We start from the raw sequence: 13688 nt of genomic DNA, 5'->3' as shown, positions 1-13688 counted from the left end.
CGCCTTGGCCCCATCACGAGGGGACGGCACTATTTTGATTACAGATAAACTCTGGAAAATATGTCGATACTTTTGTCTCATATATTGGTCGGTTTTGTAAAGTAGGCCGTACTGTATATGCTCTTAAACAAGACGACTGAGAGTAAATAATGCTACCTTAGAAATTTGAAGATTTGAGGGTCATATAGACAATTAAAGACTACACGGGGGTAAATACGACAAAGACTCCTAAATAAAGAGGTTCTGGACAAAATTTCGCCACCTTCTTGAAAATTTTGCCACTCTTGTTAAACGCGCGTTCTTCACGAGATAAGACCAGCGCATCCCAAAACCCTTTCAGCTTCAGATGGCAATGGCGTCTACTCTCCTCTCTCCCATCCCCATTCTTCCTCCCCGCCTCCAATCGAAGCGAGCTTCTTCTTCCTCCTTCAATCTCCGGCGACGCTCCGCCGCGTTGTCGCCGATCAATGCGAAGATCGGGGAGAGTCCGCTGCAGTATCGAAAGCTCGGGGACTCCGAGCTCAGTATAAGCGAAATCACCCTCGGAACTGTAAGAACTCTGGAATTTATCATCTGGATTGTTGTTATTTTGGAGTATTAGGTTGTCCGTAGTTTCTATTTTCGTTATAAATTTACAAAACCTAACATGAACAATTATGGTTTTCTATTAGATGAAAATACTATAAACATTTTAAAACACGAATAAAACATTTGAAATCAATGCGAAGGTAGGGGAGAGCACACTGCAGTGTTGGAAACTTGGTAACTCCGAGCTCGATATAAGCGAAATCACCGTCAGAAAGTCTGTGATAGGCTGATGGTAATTTGAAATGAGTGTGGCAGTGAGAAAACAACACGAGTGAAACATTTTAAAAAAATGAGTGAAGCAGAAATGAGAATGTTACGATGGTTAATGTGGATACGCACTTAAACTTATGATAAGAAATGAGTAAATTTGTAGAAGCTTGGGGTTGCTCCTGTTGAGGATAAAGAAGAAAGAGATGTGATTAAGTCGTGTTAACAGAGACCACTAAATCATCTATTTAGGAGAAGGGATACAATTATAGTTAATGGAGACAAAGAGCTAGAAGAGATGACCATCGTAAACTGAATGGAAGAATATGATTCATGTAGACAACCCAAAAATTTGGGATAACAACTTTGTTTTTTTTTTTTTGTTTGGATCTGAAAGTTGAAATTTCATGGTTCTTTTGTAAATCATAAACAAGCGTTCGTGGTGTTTAATTTATGGGTAGTTTTATGGAAGTTTTTGTTATTTATGTTGATTTGAAAGTTTACGGTGTTTTTCTCTAATAAAAATAGCTTATGATAATTCTGGCATAGGCACTAATAGTTTTGATGGTAGTTTTGTGAAAGTTACCCCTTTATTTGTTTATGGATTTTAACATGTAGTTTTTGCTTTTTTAGATGACTTTTGGAGAGCAGAACACGGAGAAAGAGGCTCATGAGATTCTCAATCATGCTTTTGATAGTGGAATTAATATCTTGGACACGGCTGAAGCGGTAAGTTTCTTAGTCTAATCAAATAGTGGTAGCTTGAGGAATTTGTAATTTTTTTTAAAAAAAGAAGAGAATGGACTAAGCAAGATCTTTCAAGTTGTAATAATTACTTCCAGTAATAAATAGCCTTAACCAGTGTATATCTCTATTTGCAATGCCCTCAAGGACCCTTGTTGAAAAAATTCGTGCACTCTTCGTTGCTCTGGTGGAGTTTAGAGGATTAGTGATTGGCTTTCATGAGCTTAGCTAAAATCAAGTGTATACTCTATTTGCAATGTCATTAAGTTGGACTTTTGCTAACAACATTGTATATTCTCTTCATTACGCTGGTGGAATTTGTAGGATATCTCATTAGTTTCATGAATCTGGACGCTACAATCAACCGATAGTTATGCTGCCTATGAACTTGGAATGTGCCTATATGTCCTTGCCACAAAAATTTGAAAGCAACTCAGAGGGTCAATATCACCAAGGGGTGAAAAATTGTGAACATACCAAATGTTTTCTATTTATCTTTGCATTTTCCATTTCAATCTCATTCATTTCTTCTTGGTGTGTTAATGGAGGCACACTGGATTAAGGAATTGTCTAGTGAGGCACTGATATTTGGCTAATGCTGTAGTTATCCAAAATGGTTAATCGCTTAGATCTATCGTCTATCTTCAATCACCAGCAAGTTATTCACTTTTACGATATCTTCTCATCACAAAGCTAAACTCCGTGCCAGTTACTTTAATAATATGCTCACCCAGCTGTGCTCTCCAACTAGGTGCTTGATGTCATTAGGTCTTGTTCCCTATCAGTATTCCATCACTGTCTTTATATGCGTAAACTCCACAATGCCTCTTTTAACAATGTCGCTAAGTATGTGTGTTTCTCATCAGGAGCCTAAGTTGGTGTTGACATAGAACTAACACAAGGACGCACACTCACACACACCCACACCCACACCCACACCCACAACTAAAATAGATATGGTTAGGATTTTTTTTATTAATTTTAAGTGTCAGTTGTTGATAAATACCTCAACTTTCGACTGCTTTTTTAGATCAATATCTTGATTTATCTTAAAAAGTGGTTAAACATCAGGGTATTTATTAGCATTAGCTGCAGTGCTTGTGAGATTCAGCAATTTTTTAATACTCTGGTGCCTTGTTCTGTTAATAAATTAAGTTTCCTTGAATCTCTGTCTTCTTCTTCCTTTCTTGGTATTAGAGTACCTCATAAGGACATGTAATTAGATTGCTCGTGGTAATGAAACTTATTTTTTCTATTTTGTAAGATTTGTATAGGTTTGTGTGTAATCAATATAATAATCTGTTCGCAGTACTGATTTCTGCATTACTTTTTATAGTATCCAATCCCAATGAAAAAGGAGACACAGGGAAGGACAGATCTTTATATAGGCAGTTGGATGAAGGGAAAATCACGTGATAAGGTAAGTTTACTTAATTTTTGATATTTGAATTATTATAATTTTTGCTATTTAGGTTTCTAACAGTTTGCTTACTATAAATTCTTCAACTTTATTGTTTTAATACGTAATACCAAGCTTTGCAACCACTTTGTTCTGAAAATTGAATTAGCTTAATATAAGCACTACCACTGTTAGGAAGCTAACATCACCGATTCACCATGATTAAACAGGAAAAAAAATTCAGCCAGCCACAAGGAGCAAGAACCGGTGTTACACTGAAAACCCCTTCAATGGAAAAAGAGTCCACCACCTTTTTTCTTCCACTAGATGAAAAAAATGATATACACAATGTTTATTCTTGTTAGAATATATATAAAACCATAACCCTCAATCCTCACCACAACTTCGGAGTTTTTATGAAATGGTTAGTGACTTTGATATGGTATCAAAGCAACTCAGGTTCAAATCTCACCGGCCACGAATTTAAAGTGAATTTTCTAAAAATTGACATCACTATCTGAGTTTAGGTTTCGGCCAATAACAAGGACGCTCAACCTACAGGGACATGTTAGAATATTAAACTATAACCTTCAACTTTCATCACAACTTCAAAGTTTTGGTGAAACGGTTAGGGACTTTGACAATTCTCTAATAGCACCATAGCCTCACAATATCTAGAGATCAATTCTTCATTCAATGACTATCAATACTCATCCAATCTCAGAGGGTGAATTTGATTAACAATGAGAAAAAAGATGAAAGGATGGATCAACGTTGTTATAGGATGATGGAGGTCAAAACACAGATCTGAAATATGGGATATGTAGAGATCTTCATTGGGAACAGCTTCTTAAAATTTGAACAAAATTGAAGCAGAAGATACCTCCTATCATCGGCAAAAAGAAGCACCAGAAACCTCCTTTCCCAGCTTCTCACCATCACTTTTCTGTGTTTTCTTCGCTCCATTGATCTTTAATACAAGATCTTGCTGCTAATAGACAATCTCATTAAACAGGTTTAAAAATACACTAATTTACCTATTTGTTCAATGGCTAGGGCTCCTCTTTATGATGTCGATTGCCTAAAACCATTTTTTAAATTGTATTCTATACTTTCCCACTACTACGTGTGAAAAATGATTTGTGGGTTTTGAAGGCCAGATGATCATCTTTGCAATGTTCCCTAGGTGATTTTGGCTACAAAGGTTTGTGGTTACTCAGAAAGATCAAGCTATCTCCGTGCCAATGCGAAGGTTTTGCGGGTTGATGCTGCTAACATAAAAGAAAGTGTGGAAAAGAGCCTTAAGCGTCTATCCACTGATTACATCGATTTGCTCCAAATTCATTGGTCAGTCTCTTTTAATTATATATGTGATATATGTGATATATGTGATATTTAATTAATTTAACATTGTCTGATTTTGGAAAAAAAAATTTATGCTCTCCAGTTTAGCTGAGATGAGCCGCATCTTTTTTCCATGTTTGTCTTTAATCAGAGATTTCTGGTTTTCCTGTTATTGTTTCAGGCCTGATCGCTATGTTGCTTTATTCGGCGAATTTTCATATGATCCTGCAAAGTGGAGAGAGAGTGTTCCATTTGTCGAACAACTCAGGGCCTTTCAAGAGTTGGTTAATGAAGGAAAGGTAAATTCCATTTGCAGTGTTATATTCAGCATCGTAGTTACTTTTGTATTTCTTTGGTCATGATGGCTATTTGCTTACATAGCAGTTTTATTTGAATTACTAAATATATATGTGAGGATGGATTCTATATTATTAGCTACTAGCTAGCAATGTTGTGAGAGCATGCAGATAGTTTATCACAATTCCTATTCATACTTTGTTGGTTTTCTCTTCTATGCATTACTCTTTAGAAAAGTTTAAAAATTCTAATTCAGGCTCCATATAGGAATAAAAACAAGACACTTTTGTGCTAATGAAAGGGTCATTTCCACATGGTTGGGTCAAAATAGCAAGAGGCTTACTTTGGGAAAATCGGTCAATGTACAAATCTTTCTCTACCCCTCTGAGCTGGCTTAATGTTTTGTCCTTGGGACAAAGTGGTTGGGTATTGTGGGAATAAACTAAGTTGTGTAGAGAAGGGGTTTAGGAAAGAAAAGGGTTTTTAAAGAGGACTCAAACAAGGTGGAAGTTGGGCTCCTTGTCATGAAGGGATACCCTAGTCAATCCCTCCTTCACCCACATTTATTAGTTAAGATATTATACTTTTTCATCTTATATAGACTGTTTTCTATGATACACACTAGACGAATTGGCTTACTTTATGTATAAATTCAACTAGCCAACTAGTTAGGCTAATGAGCAAATGAATAGCCATCTCTCGTCAACAAGTCTATGAAAATGAATATGATTTATACAACTTATTTTCTATGGAAATGAATACAATTTATTAGTTGAGATATTATACACTTTATGTAAATAAGAAGATGTTGCAGTGTCAGTAGGACTCTATTGCCTCCTCTTGGTTAAATCTTAGAAGGAAGCTATGTAGATTGTTTTTTCAATATATTGATATTATCTCACATGAGTATAGCTGGTTGTTACTCACATGTTAAAGAACCTAGGCAATTAGCTTTCTAGAAGTTTGGGCATAAGATGTCGTACATTTTTCTATATTAGCACAGTTTCCTTATAGATACTCAAAGATAAGAGATTTCGCTGATTAGCTATCTTATTTGCAATACTCCCAGAGTCCAAGATATATAAAATTTTAAAATTCACTGACTAAATCCAACTCTACCTGCGAACTAGAATGGTCTAGTTCACCATCTTTATTGGATTTGAATCAGTTTGAACAAAATGGGCGCCGTCTCAAGGTGCCCTCTGTTGACCCATAGGATCCAAAAGAAAAAAGCTGAGCCAATTCAATGTTGCTGAAAATAAAATCAAGTTTGATTATCTATGATGTTCATAATCTTTAAATATCACACTTTAATTAAGAAGTTAAAAACTAAGGGGTAGATGCCTTCAAGGGAGCTCAGCATGATGATGTTAGCAATGCAGTGTCCGGATTTTTGTATTTATGAACTATGTCCAAACATTGTACATGTTGTCTACTAATTCTTGGAAAATGCTATACAAATTTATAGAAAAGGTTTTAAAATGTAAAATTAATTACTAGGTATATAAATTATTATGTTGAACATTTGTAATATAAGGATTGAGATTGCAAATTTTTTGTGGCACAAGCTAAAAGAGATAAACATGAATATAGGGTTAGAGATAGGGCTTGTAGGTATAATATTGTAAGACTGCTCCACTCTCTCATCTCGCTACTACTTATTTGTCAAAAAATTTGTTTCCTTGGAGAAAGTTATTTGATGTGGACATATAATCAAGCCTTGTTGATATTCTTGTAGCTATAATCTACCATCTTTCACATTGTTTAACTTTAAAATTAGGATGTGATTGTGGATCTTTGATAACCACAAAGAGATCATGACCCCTTACAATTATGACTTTATGACTTGACAATTAAAATGGTTCGAGAACCCCTGGAATGGGGCCAAATTTTAGCAGTATTGAATTGGCTTGGCTTTCTTCTTTTGGATCCTATGCGTCGACCCTGGACCACTTGGATGTTGCCGATTTCGTTTGAACTGATTCGGATCTAATAAGGACTATGAACTAGACTATTTTGGTTCGCAAGTAGAGTTGGATTCAGTCAATAAATTTTAAAATTTGTATCTCTGGGAGTTTTTCAAATACGATACCTAATCAGTGGGTTTCTTATCTTTGTCTATCTCCAGTGAAACCTTTCTATTACTGAAAAATGTCCAACATCTTATGCCCTAGCTTGTCGAAAGCTAATGCTTAAGTTCTTTAACATGTGAATAACAACCAATTATACTCATATGAGATGAATATGCATATATTAAGAAAAGCCTATGCTACTTCCTCCTTAAATATGTCTACATTTCAAAGGGTTGCAATGATTTTAACTACAAGGAGGCAACAAAGTAAGTCCTGGACTCCTGTTGAGACCGCGAAATCTCGTTATTTAGATAAATTGTGTAATATCTCAACTAGTAAATTGCATTCCTTTTCATAAACTTGTTGAGGAGAGATGACTGTCTATTTTCTCATTAGCTTAATTTGTTGGCTAGTTTAACTTATATATAAAGTAAGTCAATTCATTTAAGTGTGTATTAAATAGAAAACAATCCACATAAGATATTAAAGTATAATATCTCAACAATAAATGTGGGTGAAAGAGGGATTACTAGGAGAAGGTTGTAGGCGTATAAAATTGCTTATAGGTCCCTTAGCATAGCTCGGCACAAACCGACGAACCAACGAGGCGACGAGGTTGACGAATCGCACGTAAGCAACGGAATACATCCATTCATGTGTGGAATCAAGCCAAGGGTTCGAAGAATCAACGAGTCATCCAAACAAGAGCGGACTCGGATGAATCACAACCGAATCAAGATCGGTTTCGGACTCGAACTCAGAAGTTGATTTACTGCCAAAACAGGAATCAGATTTACTGCCAAAACAGGAATCAGATTTACTGCCAAATCAGAGTCTAAGTCAACCGAAAAACGAGAGTCTAAGTCAACCGAAAAACGGATACAACGGACAAAACGACGAAACAGAAACGCCTAAGGGTGGCTCGGCCCAGTGCCGGCCACCCATGGGTGGCCGACCCAGATCTGTGCGCGGGCACAGTTCAGAGAGCCTATAAATAGGCTCCTCTTTGTTCATTTGAAAAGGTTGGATTTTTTGGAGGCGAAGCCTTGCTGGATTGAAGACTCAGATCTAAAAAAGATTCAAACTTTAGGACTTCGAGGACTTGTTCATCCAGATCTGGTGCTCGGCGATCGTCAACGCCAAATAATGTAAGAGTTCGAGAGGACCGGATCTCAGATCTACGCAGGCGTACTCCGGATCAAAGCTTGGCCTTTGATCCCGAGATTTGGGCGATTGTTTCCTTGGTGAACCAATCCCCCCCGGCTATTATTTCCTTGGTGAAATAATAACCGTCGTACTGCGTAGATCCGACCGGATCTAGATCTCACGGTGGTCGACCGGATCTCAGATCTACGCAGGCGTACTCCGGATCAAAGCTTGGCCTTTGATCCCGAGATTTGGGCGATTATTTCCTTGGTGAACCAATTCCCCCGGCTATTATTTCCTTGGTGAAATAATACCCGTCGTACTGCGTAGATCCGACCGGATCTAGATCGCGCGGTGGTCCACGGATTAACCCCGGCGTCGGCAAAGAACCCACACAAGCAAGAGACCGCAAAACAGGATCTTGCGATTCGTTCGACAAATAAGGAGAAAGTTGTAATTTTTTAAAGATAGCAATGGAATCAATAATGAAGAAAGACACGATTTTTCCCGCGAACAATCTGGCGACCACAGTGGGAGCCGCCGATCTCGCTGCCGAGATCGTAACGTCGTAGCCGCGGATCTCAATCCCGGTCATGGAGGAGGTCGAGTATGAGTTTGACCAAACCAAGTTCGAGGAGTACGTGTCCTCGTCCGGATCTCCCTCCCCTCACAAGTCCAAGAAGTCCAAGAAGTTCTCCTCTAGGAGAAAAGCTCGTTGGTGTGAAGATGTAGAAAACACCAACGAAGATCTTGCCCCGTTTGATGCCAAAGTCGCATCGGGTGAGATTCCTCTAACTTCCAACCAGGGCAGGCCTATTTCTGTCAATCCCTCCGTCACCAAAGAAGTGATGACTCTCTCAAAGAGAGCTCGCCAAAGGCGACGCCAACGCTTGGCCCGAGAATTCGCAAAAGCGATGGAGTCAACCGACGGAATCCGCTACAACGCGGATCTGAAGAACAGGAGAGGCAAACAGCCTCAACCACCGATGAATGGCAGTTCCTCCAAGCCGCCAACGAGCGAATGGGTCCGGGTCAAACGGAATCGTTCGACGCTTGAGGAGCGCATTCGCAAGCGCCGCGCAATGTCAGCGCAGGCACGAGCTCAAGTCCAAGAGGTGGCCAAGAACCGCCATCAACCCGTAAAACTTGGAGACCGAAGTCTGAAGCGGCGATTCAGACTAAGGAGCAACAACTGCAGCCTCCGAAAGTTCAACCTCCGGCGAATCAATCCAGACCGCCGATGATTTCCACAACTGCTCCGGGAGATCCCGCAGGACCATCCCAGAAAAGGAAGTCAGTCTTGGAGCGCCTCGATCCACTTACCGAGGAGCGAAGAAAAATTCCAATCCAAGGACGTTTGGGCCCACTAAGAAAGCCCCGAACGAATCAACATGATGGGGGTCGCCACAACCCTCAATATGACGAGGAAATCAGGGCAACCAAGCGCACTACTTTGCGCATTGAAGTTCAGGAGCCCGTCAAGAATTCGCGCCCACAAAGGCGCGTTTCGAGACGCGTGACTCTGGAAAGTCCGAAGAAGGTAATTCGCTCTCAGAAGGAAACATTATCGTCTGGTGATGACTATGACGTTATACCTGAGAAATCGTGCCGACACGCGATAGATTACCCAGACCTTCAAACCGATGAGTTGTACTATCGAGATGGGAGCACGAGGAAAACCAGAAAGAGGAGTCCTCGAGGATTAGAAACTCAATGCCCCTGTTCCAAGCTCATTCGGGCGGTATTGTCTGAGTACAGCTGCATTAGGGCGGTCCCCGAAAGAGTTTTAGTTTTCGAACGGCTCAGTACCGAAACGCCGAAACCAAGGCTTAGGCGTTTCCGACGAAGGAGAGCGGTAGTTGAAGACGGAGAATTCCCGAAGGTCACCACTAATATGACCAGCAAGGAGACATCGACACAGGTTAATCTCAAGTCGTTTCTGGAAGCGTCCCGGCGTGTAACCCGTCTACAGTCCGGAGCCATCAAGCGAGGAACTTATGGTAGGGTTCGGACAAGATTACCTTCCGAAGATGAAGAATCGGATGCCTGCTCTGCGGTTGCATCGGATAATACAGTCTCCAGTGAAGGGCAACCCCGCGAATCACTGATGAGAAGCGCGGAACAAGTGGCCAAAATGCTCGAGGAAGCCATGGCTAAACAGCAAGAGAGCTTCAAGCACGAAATGCAGATGGCCATGCAGAGTATGAGAGAAATGCATGACCAGCAAATCCAAGCACTGACAAACCAGCGAGGCGAGCAAAGTCATCGCAACCAGATTAATCTGGAAGATGAGGACACAGGTGCGAATGAAACTCATAACGCCAATGCTCCTCCCGTCAATGCAGGGGGTGGTAACGAGAATGCTGACGAAGATACAAGTGAAAACTTGAAGATCAAAAACCTCGAGAGCAAAATCAATACATTGATTTCCGCTCAAGAGATTAAGAAGACGGGCATTCCTTGTCCATACCCACGAGAATGGGAATCGATCCCCTATACGGCGAAGTTCAATCTGATCAACTTCAAAAGTATACGAGTATAAACTGCTTCTTAATACTCCGAAAAGTATACGAGTATAAACTGCTTCTTAATACTCCGAAAAGTATACGAGTATAAACTGCTTCTTAATACTCCGAAAAGTATACGAGTATAAACTGCTTCTTAATACTCCGAAAAGTATACGAGTATAAACTGCTTCTTAATACTCCGAAAAGTATACGAGTATAAACTGCTTCTTAATACTCTGAAAAGTATACGAGTATAAACTGCTTCTTAATACTCTGAAAAGTATACGAGTATAAACTGCTTCTTAATACTCTGAAAAGTATACGAGTATAAACTGCTTCTTAATACTCCGAAAAGTATACGAGTATAAACTGCTTCTTAATACTCCGAAAAGTATACGAGTATAAACTGCTTCTTAATACTCCGAAAAGTATACGAGTATAAACTGCTTCTTAATACTCCGAAAAGTATACGAGTATAAACTGCTTCTTAATACTCCGAAAAGTATACGAGTATAAACTGCTTCTTAATACTCCGAAAAGTATACGAGTATAAACTGCTTCTTAATACTCCGAAAAGTATACGAGTATAAACTGCTTCTTAATACTCCGAAAAGTATACGAGTATAAACTGCTTCTTAATACTCTGAAAAGTATACGAGTATAAACTGCTTCTTAATACTCTGAAAAGTATACGAGTATAAACTGCTTCTTAATACTCTGAAAAGTATACGAGTATAAACTGCTTCTTAATACTCCGAAAAGTATACGAGTATAAACTGCTTCTTAATACTCCGAAAAGTATACGAGTATAAACTGCTTCTTAATACTCCGAAAAGTATACGAGTATAAACTGCTTCTTAATACTCCGAAAAGTATACGAGTATAAACTGCTTCTTAATACTCCGAAAAGTATACGAGTATAAACTGCTTCTTAATACTCCGAAAAGTATACGAGTATAAACTGCTTCTTAATACTCCGAAAAGTATACGAGTATAAACTGCTTCTTAATACTCCGAAAAGTATACGAGTATAAACTGCTTCTTAATACTCTGAAAAGTATACGAGTATAAACTGCTTCTTAATACTCTGAAAAGTATACGAGTATAAACTGCTTCTTAATACTCTGAAAAGTATACGAGTATAAACTGCTTCTTAATACTCCGAAAAGTATACGAGTATAAACTGCTTCTTAATACTCCGAAAAGTATACGAGTATAAACTGCTTCTTAATACTCCGAAAAGTATACGAGTATAAACTGCTTCTTAATACTCCGAAAAGTATACGAGTATAAACTGCTTCTTAATACTCCGAAAAGTATACGAGTATAAACTGCTTCTTAATACTCCGAAAAGTATACGAGTATAAACTGCTTCTTAATACTCCGAAAAGTATACGAGTATAAACTGCTTCTTAATACTCCGAAAAGTATACGAGTATAAACTGCTTCTTACTCCGAAAAGTATACGAGTATAAACTGCTTCTTAATACTCCAATAAGGTATATGAGTATAAACTATTCCCTATTTTTGGTTGAGAAGTTCCTGGAGAATATTTTTATAAATGTTCTTAAGGATAACTCAACAACACCACGCCGGACGACGCGTCGCGAATAAGAACTCAACGCCGACAATCGAGCACGAGCTAAAGATCAGAAAATTAGGAACCGACTTCAAATTCGAAATTCCGACAACGGTCAGACAATAAATGCAGCACCGAAACCCTTTCAGATATTTGACAAAGCACCGAATAGCCTGAAGGATTGAAGGAATCAAGAACAGAAGCCATTCCAAAGTCCCGTTATACCGACTGAAGGTTGGGACAATCATATCCAAAGTATTCCAGACTCTTCTATAAAAGAACGAGGCTGAAATACTTTGGAGGGGGTATCTGTAGGCATATAAAATTGCTTATAGGTCCCTTAGCATAGCTCGGCACAAACCGACGAACCAACGAGGCGACGAGGTTGACGAATCGCACGCAAGCAACGGAATACATCCATTCGCGCGTGGAATCAAGCCAATGGTTCGGGGAATCAACGAGTCATTCAAACAAGAGCGGACTCGGATGAATCACGACCGAATCAAGAGATAAAATTCCCCAGACTTGGATTCTGATGTCATTTTCAATCGGTGAAAGACTAAACTGGCAACGCATATTAACGCTGACTTATCCCTACGAGAAGGTTGTAGGCGTATAAAATTGCTTATAGGTCCCTTAGCATAGCTCGGCACAAACCGACGAACCAACGAGGCGACGAGGTTGACGAATCGCACGTAAGCAACGGAATACATCCATTCATGTGTGGAATCAAGCCAAGGGTTCGAAGAATCAACGAGTCATCCAAACAAGAGCGGACTCGGATGAATCACAACCGAATCAAGATCGGTTTCGGACTCGAAATCAGAAGTGGATTTACTGCCCACCCATGGGTGGCCGCCCAGATCTGTGCGCGGGCACAGATCTGAGAGCCTATAAATAGGCCATTGAGTGTTCATTTGTAAGGGTGGGGAATTTTTGGAGGCGAAGCCTTGCTGGATTGAAGACGGCTCGGCCCAGTGCCGGCCACCCATAGGTGGCCGACCCAGATCTGTGCGCGGGCACAGTTCAGAGAGCCTATAAATAGGCTCCTCTTTGTTCATTTGAAAAGGTTGGATTTTTTGGAGGCGAAGCCTTGCTGGATTGAAGACTCAGATCTAAAAAAGATTCAAACTTTAGGACTTCGAGGACTTGTTCATCCAGATCTGGTGCTCGGCGATCGTCAACGCCAAATAAGGCAAGAGTTCGAGAGGATCGGGTCTCAGATCTACGCAGGCGTACTCCGGATCAAAGCTTGGCCTTTGATCCCGAGATTTGGACGATTATTTTCCTTGGTGAACCAATTCCCCCGGCTATTATTTCCTTGGTGAAATAATACCCGTCGTACTGCGTAGATCCGACCGGATCTAGATCTCGCGGTGGTCCACGGATTAACCCCGACGCAGGCAAACAACCCACGCAAGCGAGCGACCGAAAAACAGGAGCTCGTGATTTGTTCGACAAACAAGGAGAAAGTTGTAATCTTTTTTTTGTTTTTTTTTCTTTGATTTTCATTGTAACCGGATCTTATAAAAAGACCGGATCTTTGTAACTAAAAAAAGCTGTTATTTAAGATGACAATGGAATCAATAATGAAGAAAGACACCAATTTTCACCGCGATCTGGCGACCACAGTGGGAGCCACCGATCTCGCTGCCGAGATCGTTGCGTCGCAGCCGCGGATCTCGATCCCTGTCGAGGAGGAGGTCGAGTATGAGTTCGACCAACAAAAGTTCGAGGAGCATCTATCATCCTCGTCCGGATCTACCTCCCCTCACAAGTCCAAGAAGTCCAAGAAGTTCTCCTCT

The 13688-nt window shown here is 39.9% G+C and overlaps 1 protein-coding gene across 1 annotated transcript in view; it reads left to right on the top strand.

Annotated features, from left to right (window-relative positions):
• The window catches only part of LOC109851521 (protein tas), a 28722-nt gene continuing 15296 nt past the window's right edge, over nt 263-13688 (top strand). Inside the window, exons 1-5 of the mRNA XM_020421705.1 lie at nt 263-550; nt 1429-1524; nt 2876-2959; nt 4125-4285; nt 4464-4581. Of these exons, the coding sequence (XP_020277294.1) occupies nt 347-550; nt 1429-1524; nt 2876-2959; nt 4125-4285; nt 4464-4581 (663 nt within the window). The 5' untranslated portion in view covers nt 263-346. The remainder of the gene's footprint in view (nt 551-1428; nt 1525-2875; nt 2960-4124; nt 4286-4463; nt 4582-13688) is intronic.

Source organism: Asparagus officinalis, chromosome 1, assembly GCF_001876935.1.
Source record: "Asparagus officinalis chromosome 1, Aspof.V1, whole genome shotgun sequence".
NCBI lineage: Eukaryota > Viridiplantae > Streptophyta > Magnoliopsida > Asparagales > Asparagaceae > Asparagus > Asparagus officinalis.
The sequence above is the reverse complement of the archived record's forward strand: the minus strand, read 5'-3'. Positions and strand labels throughout refer to the sequence as shown.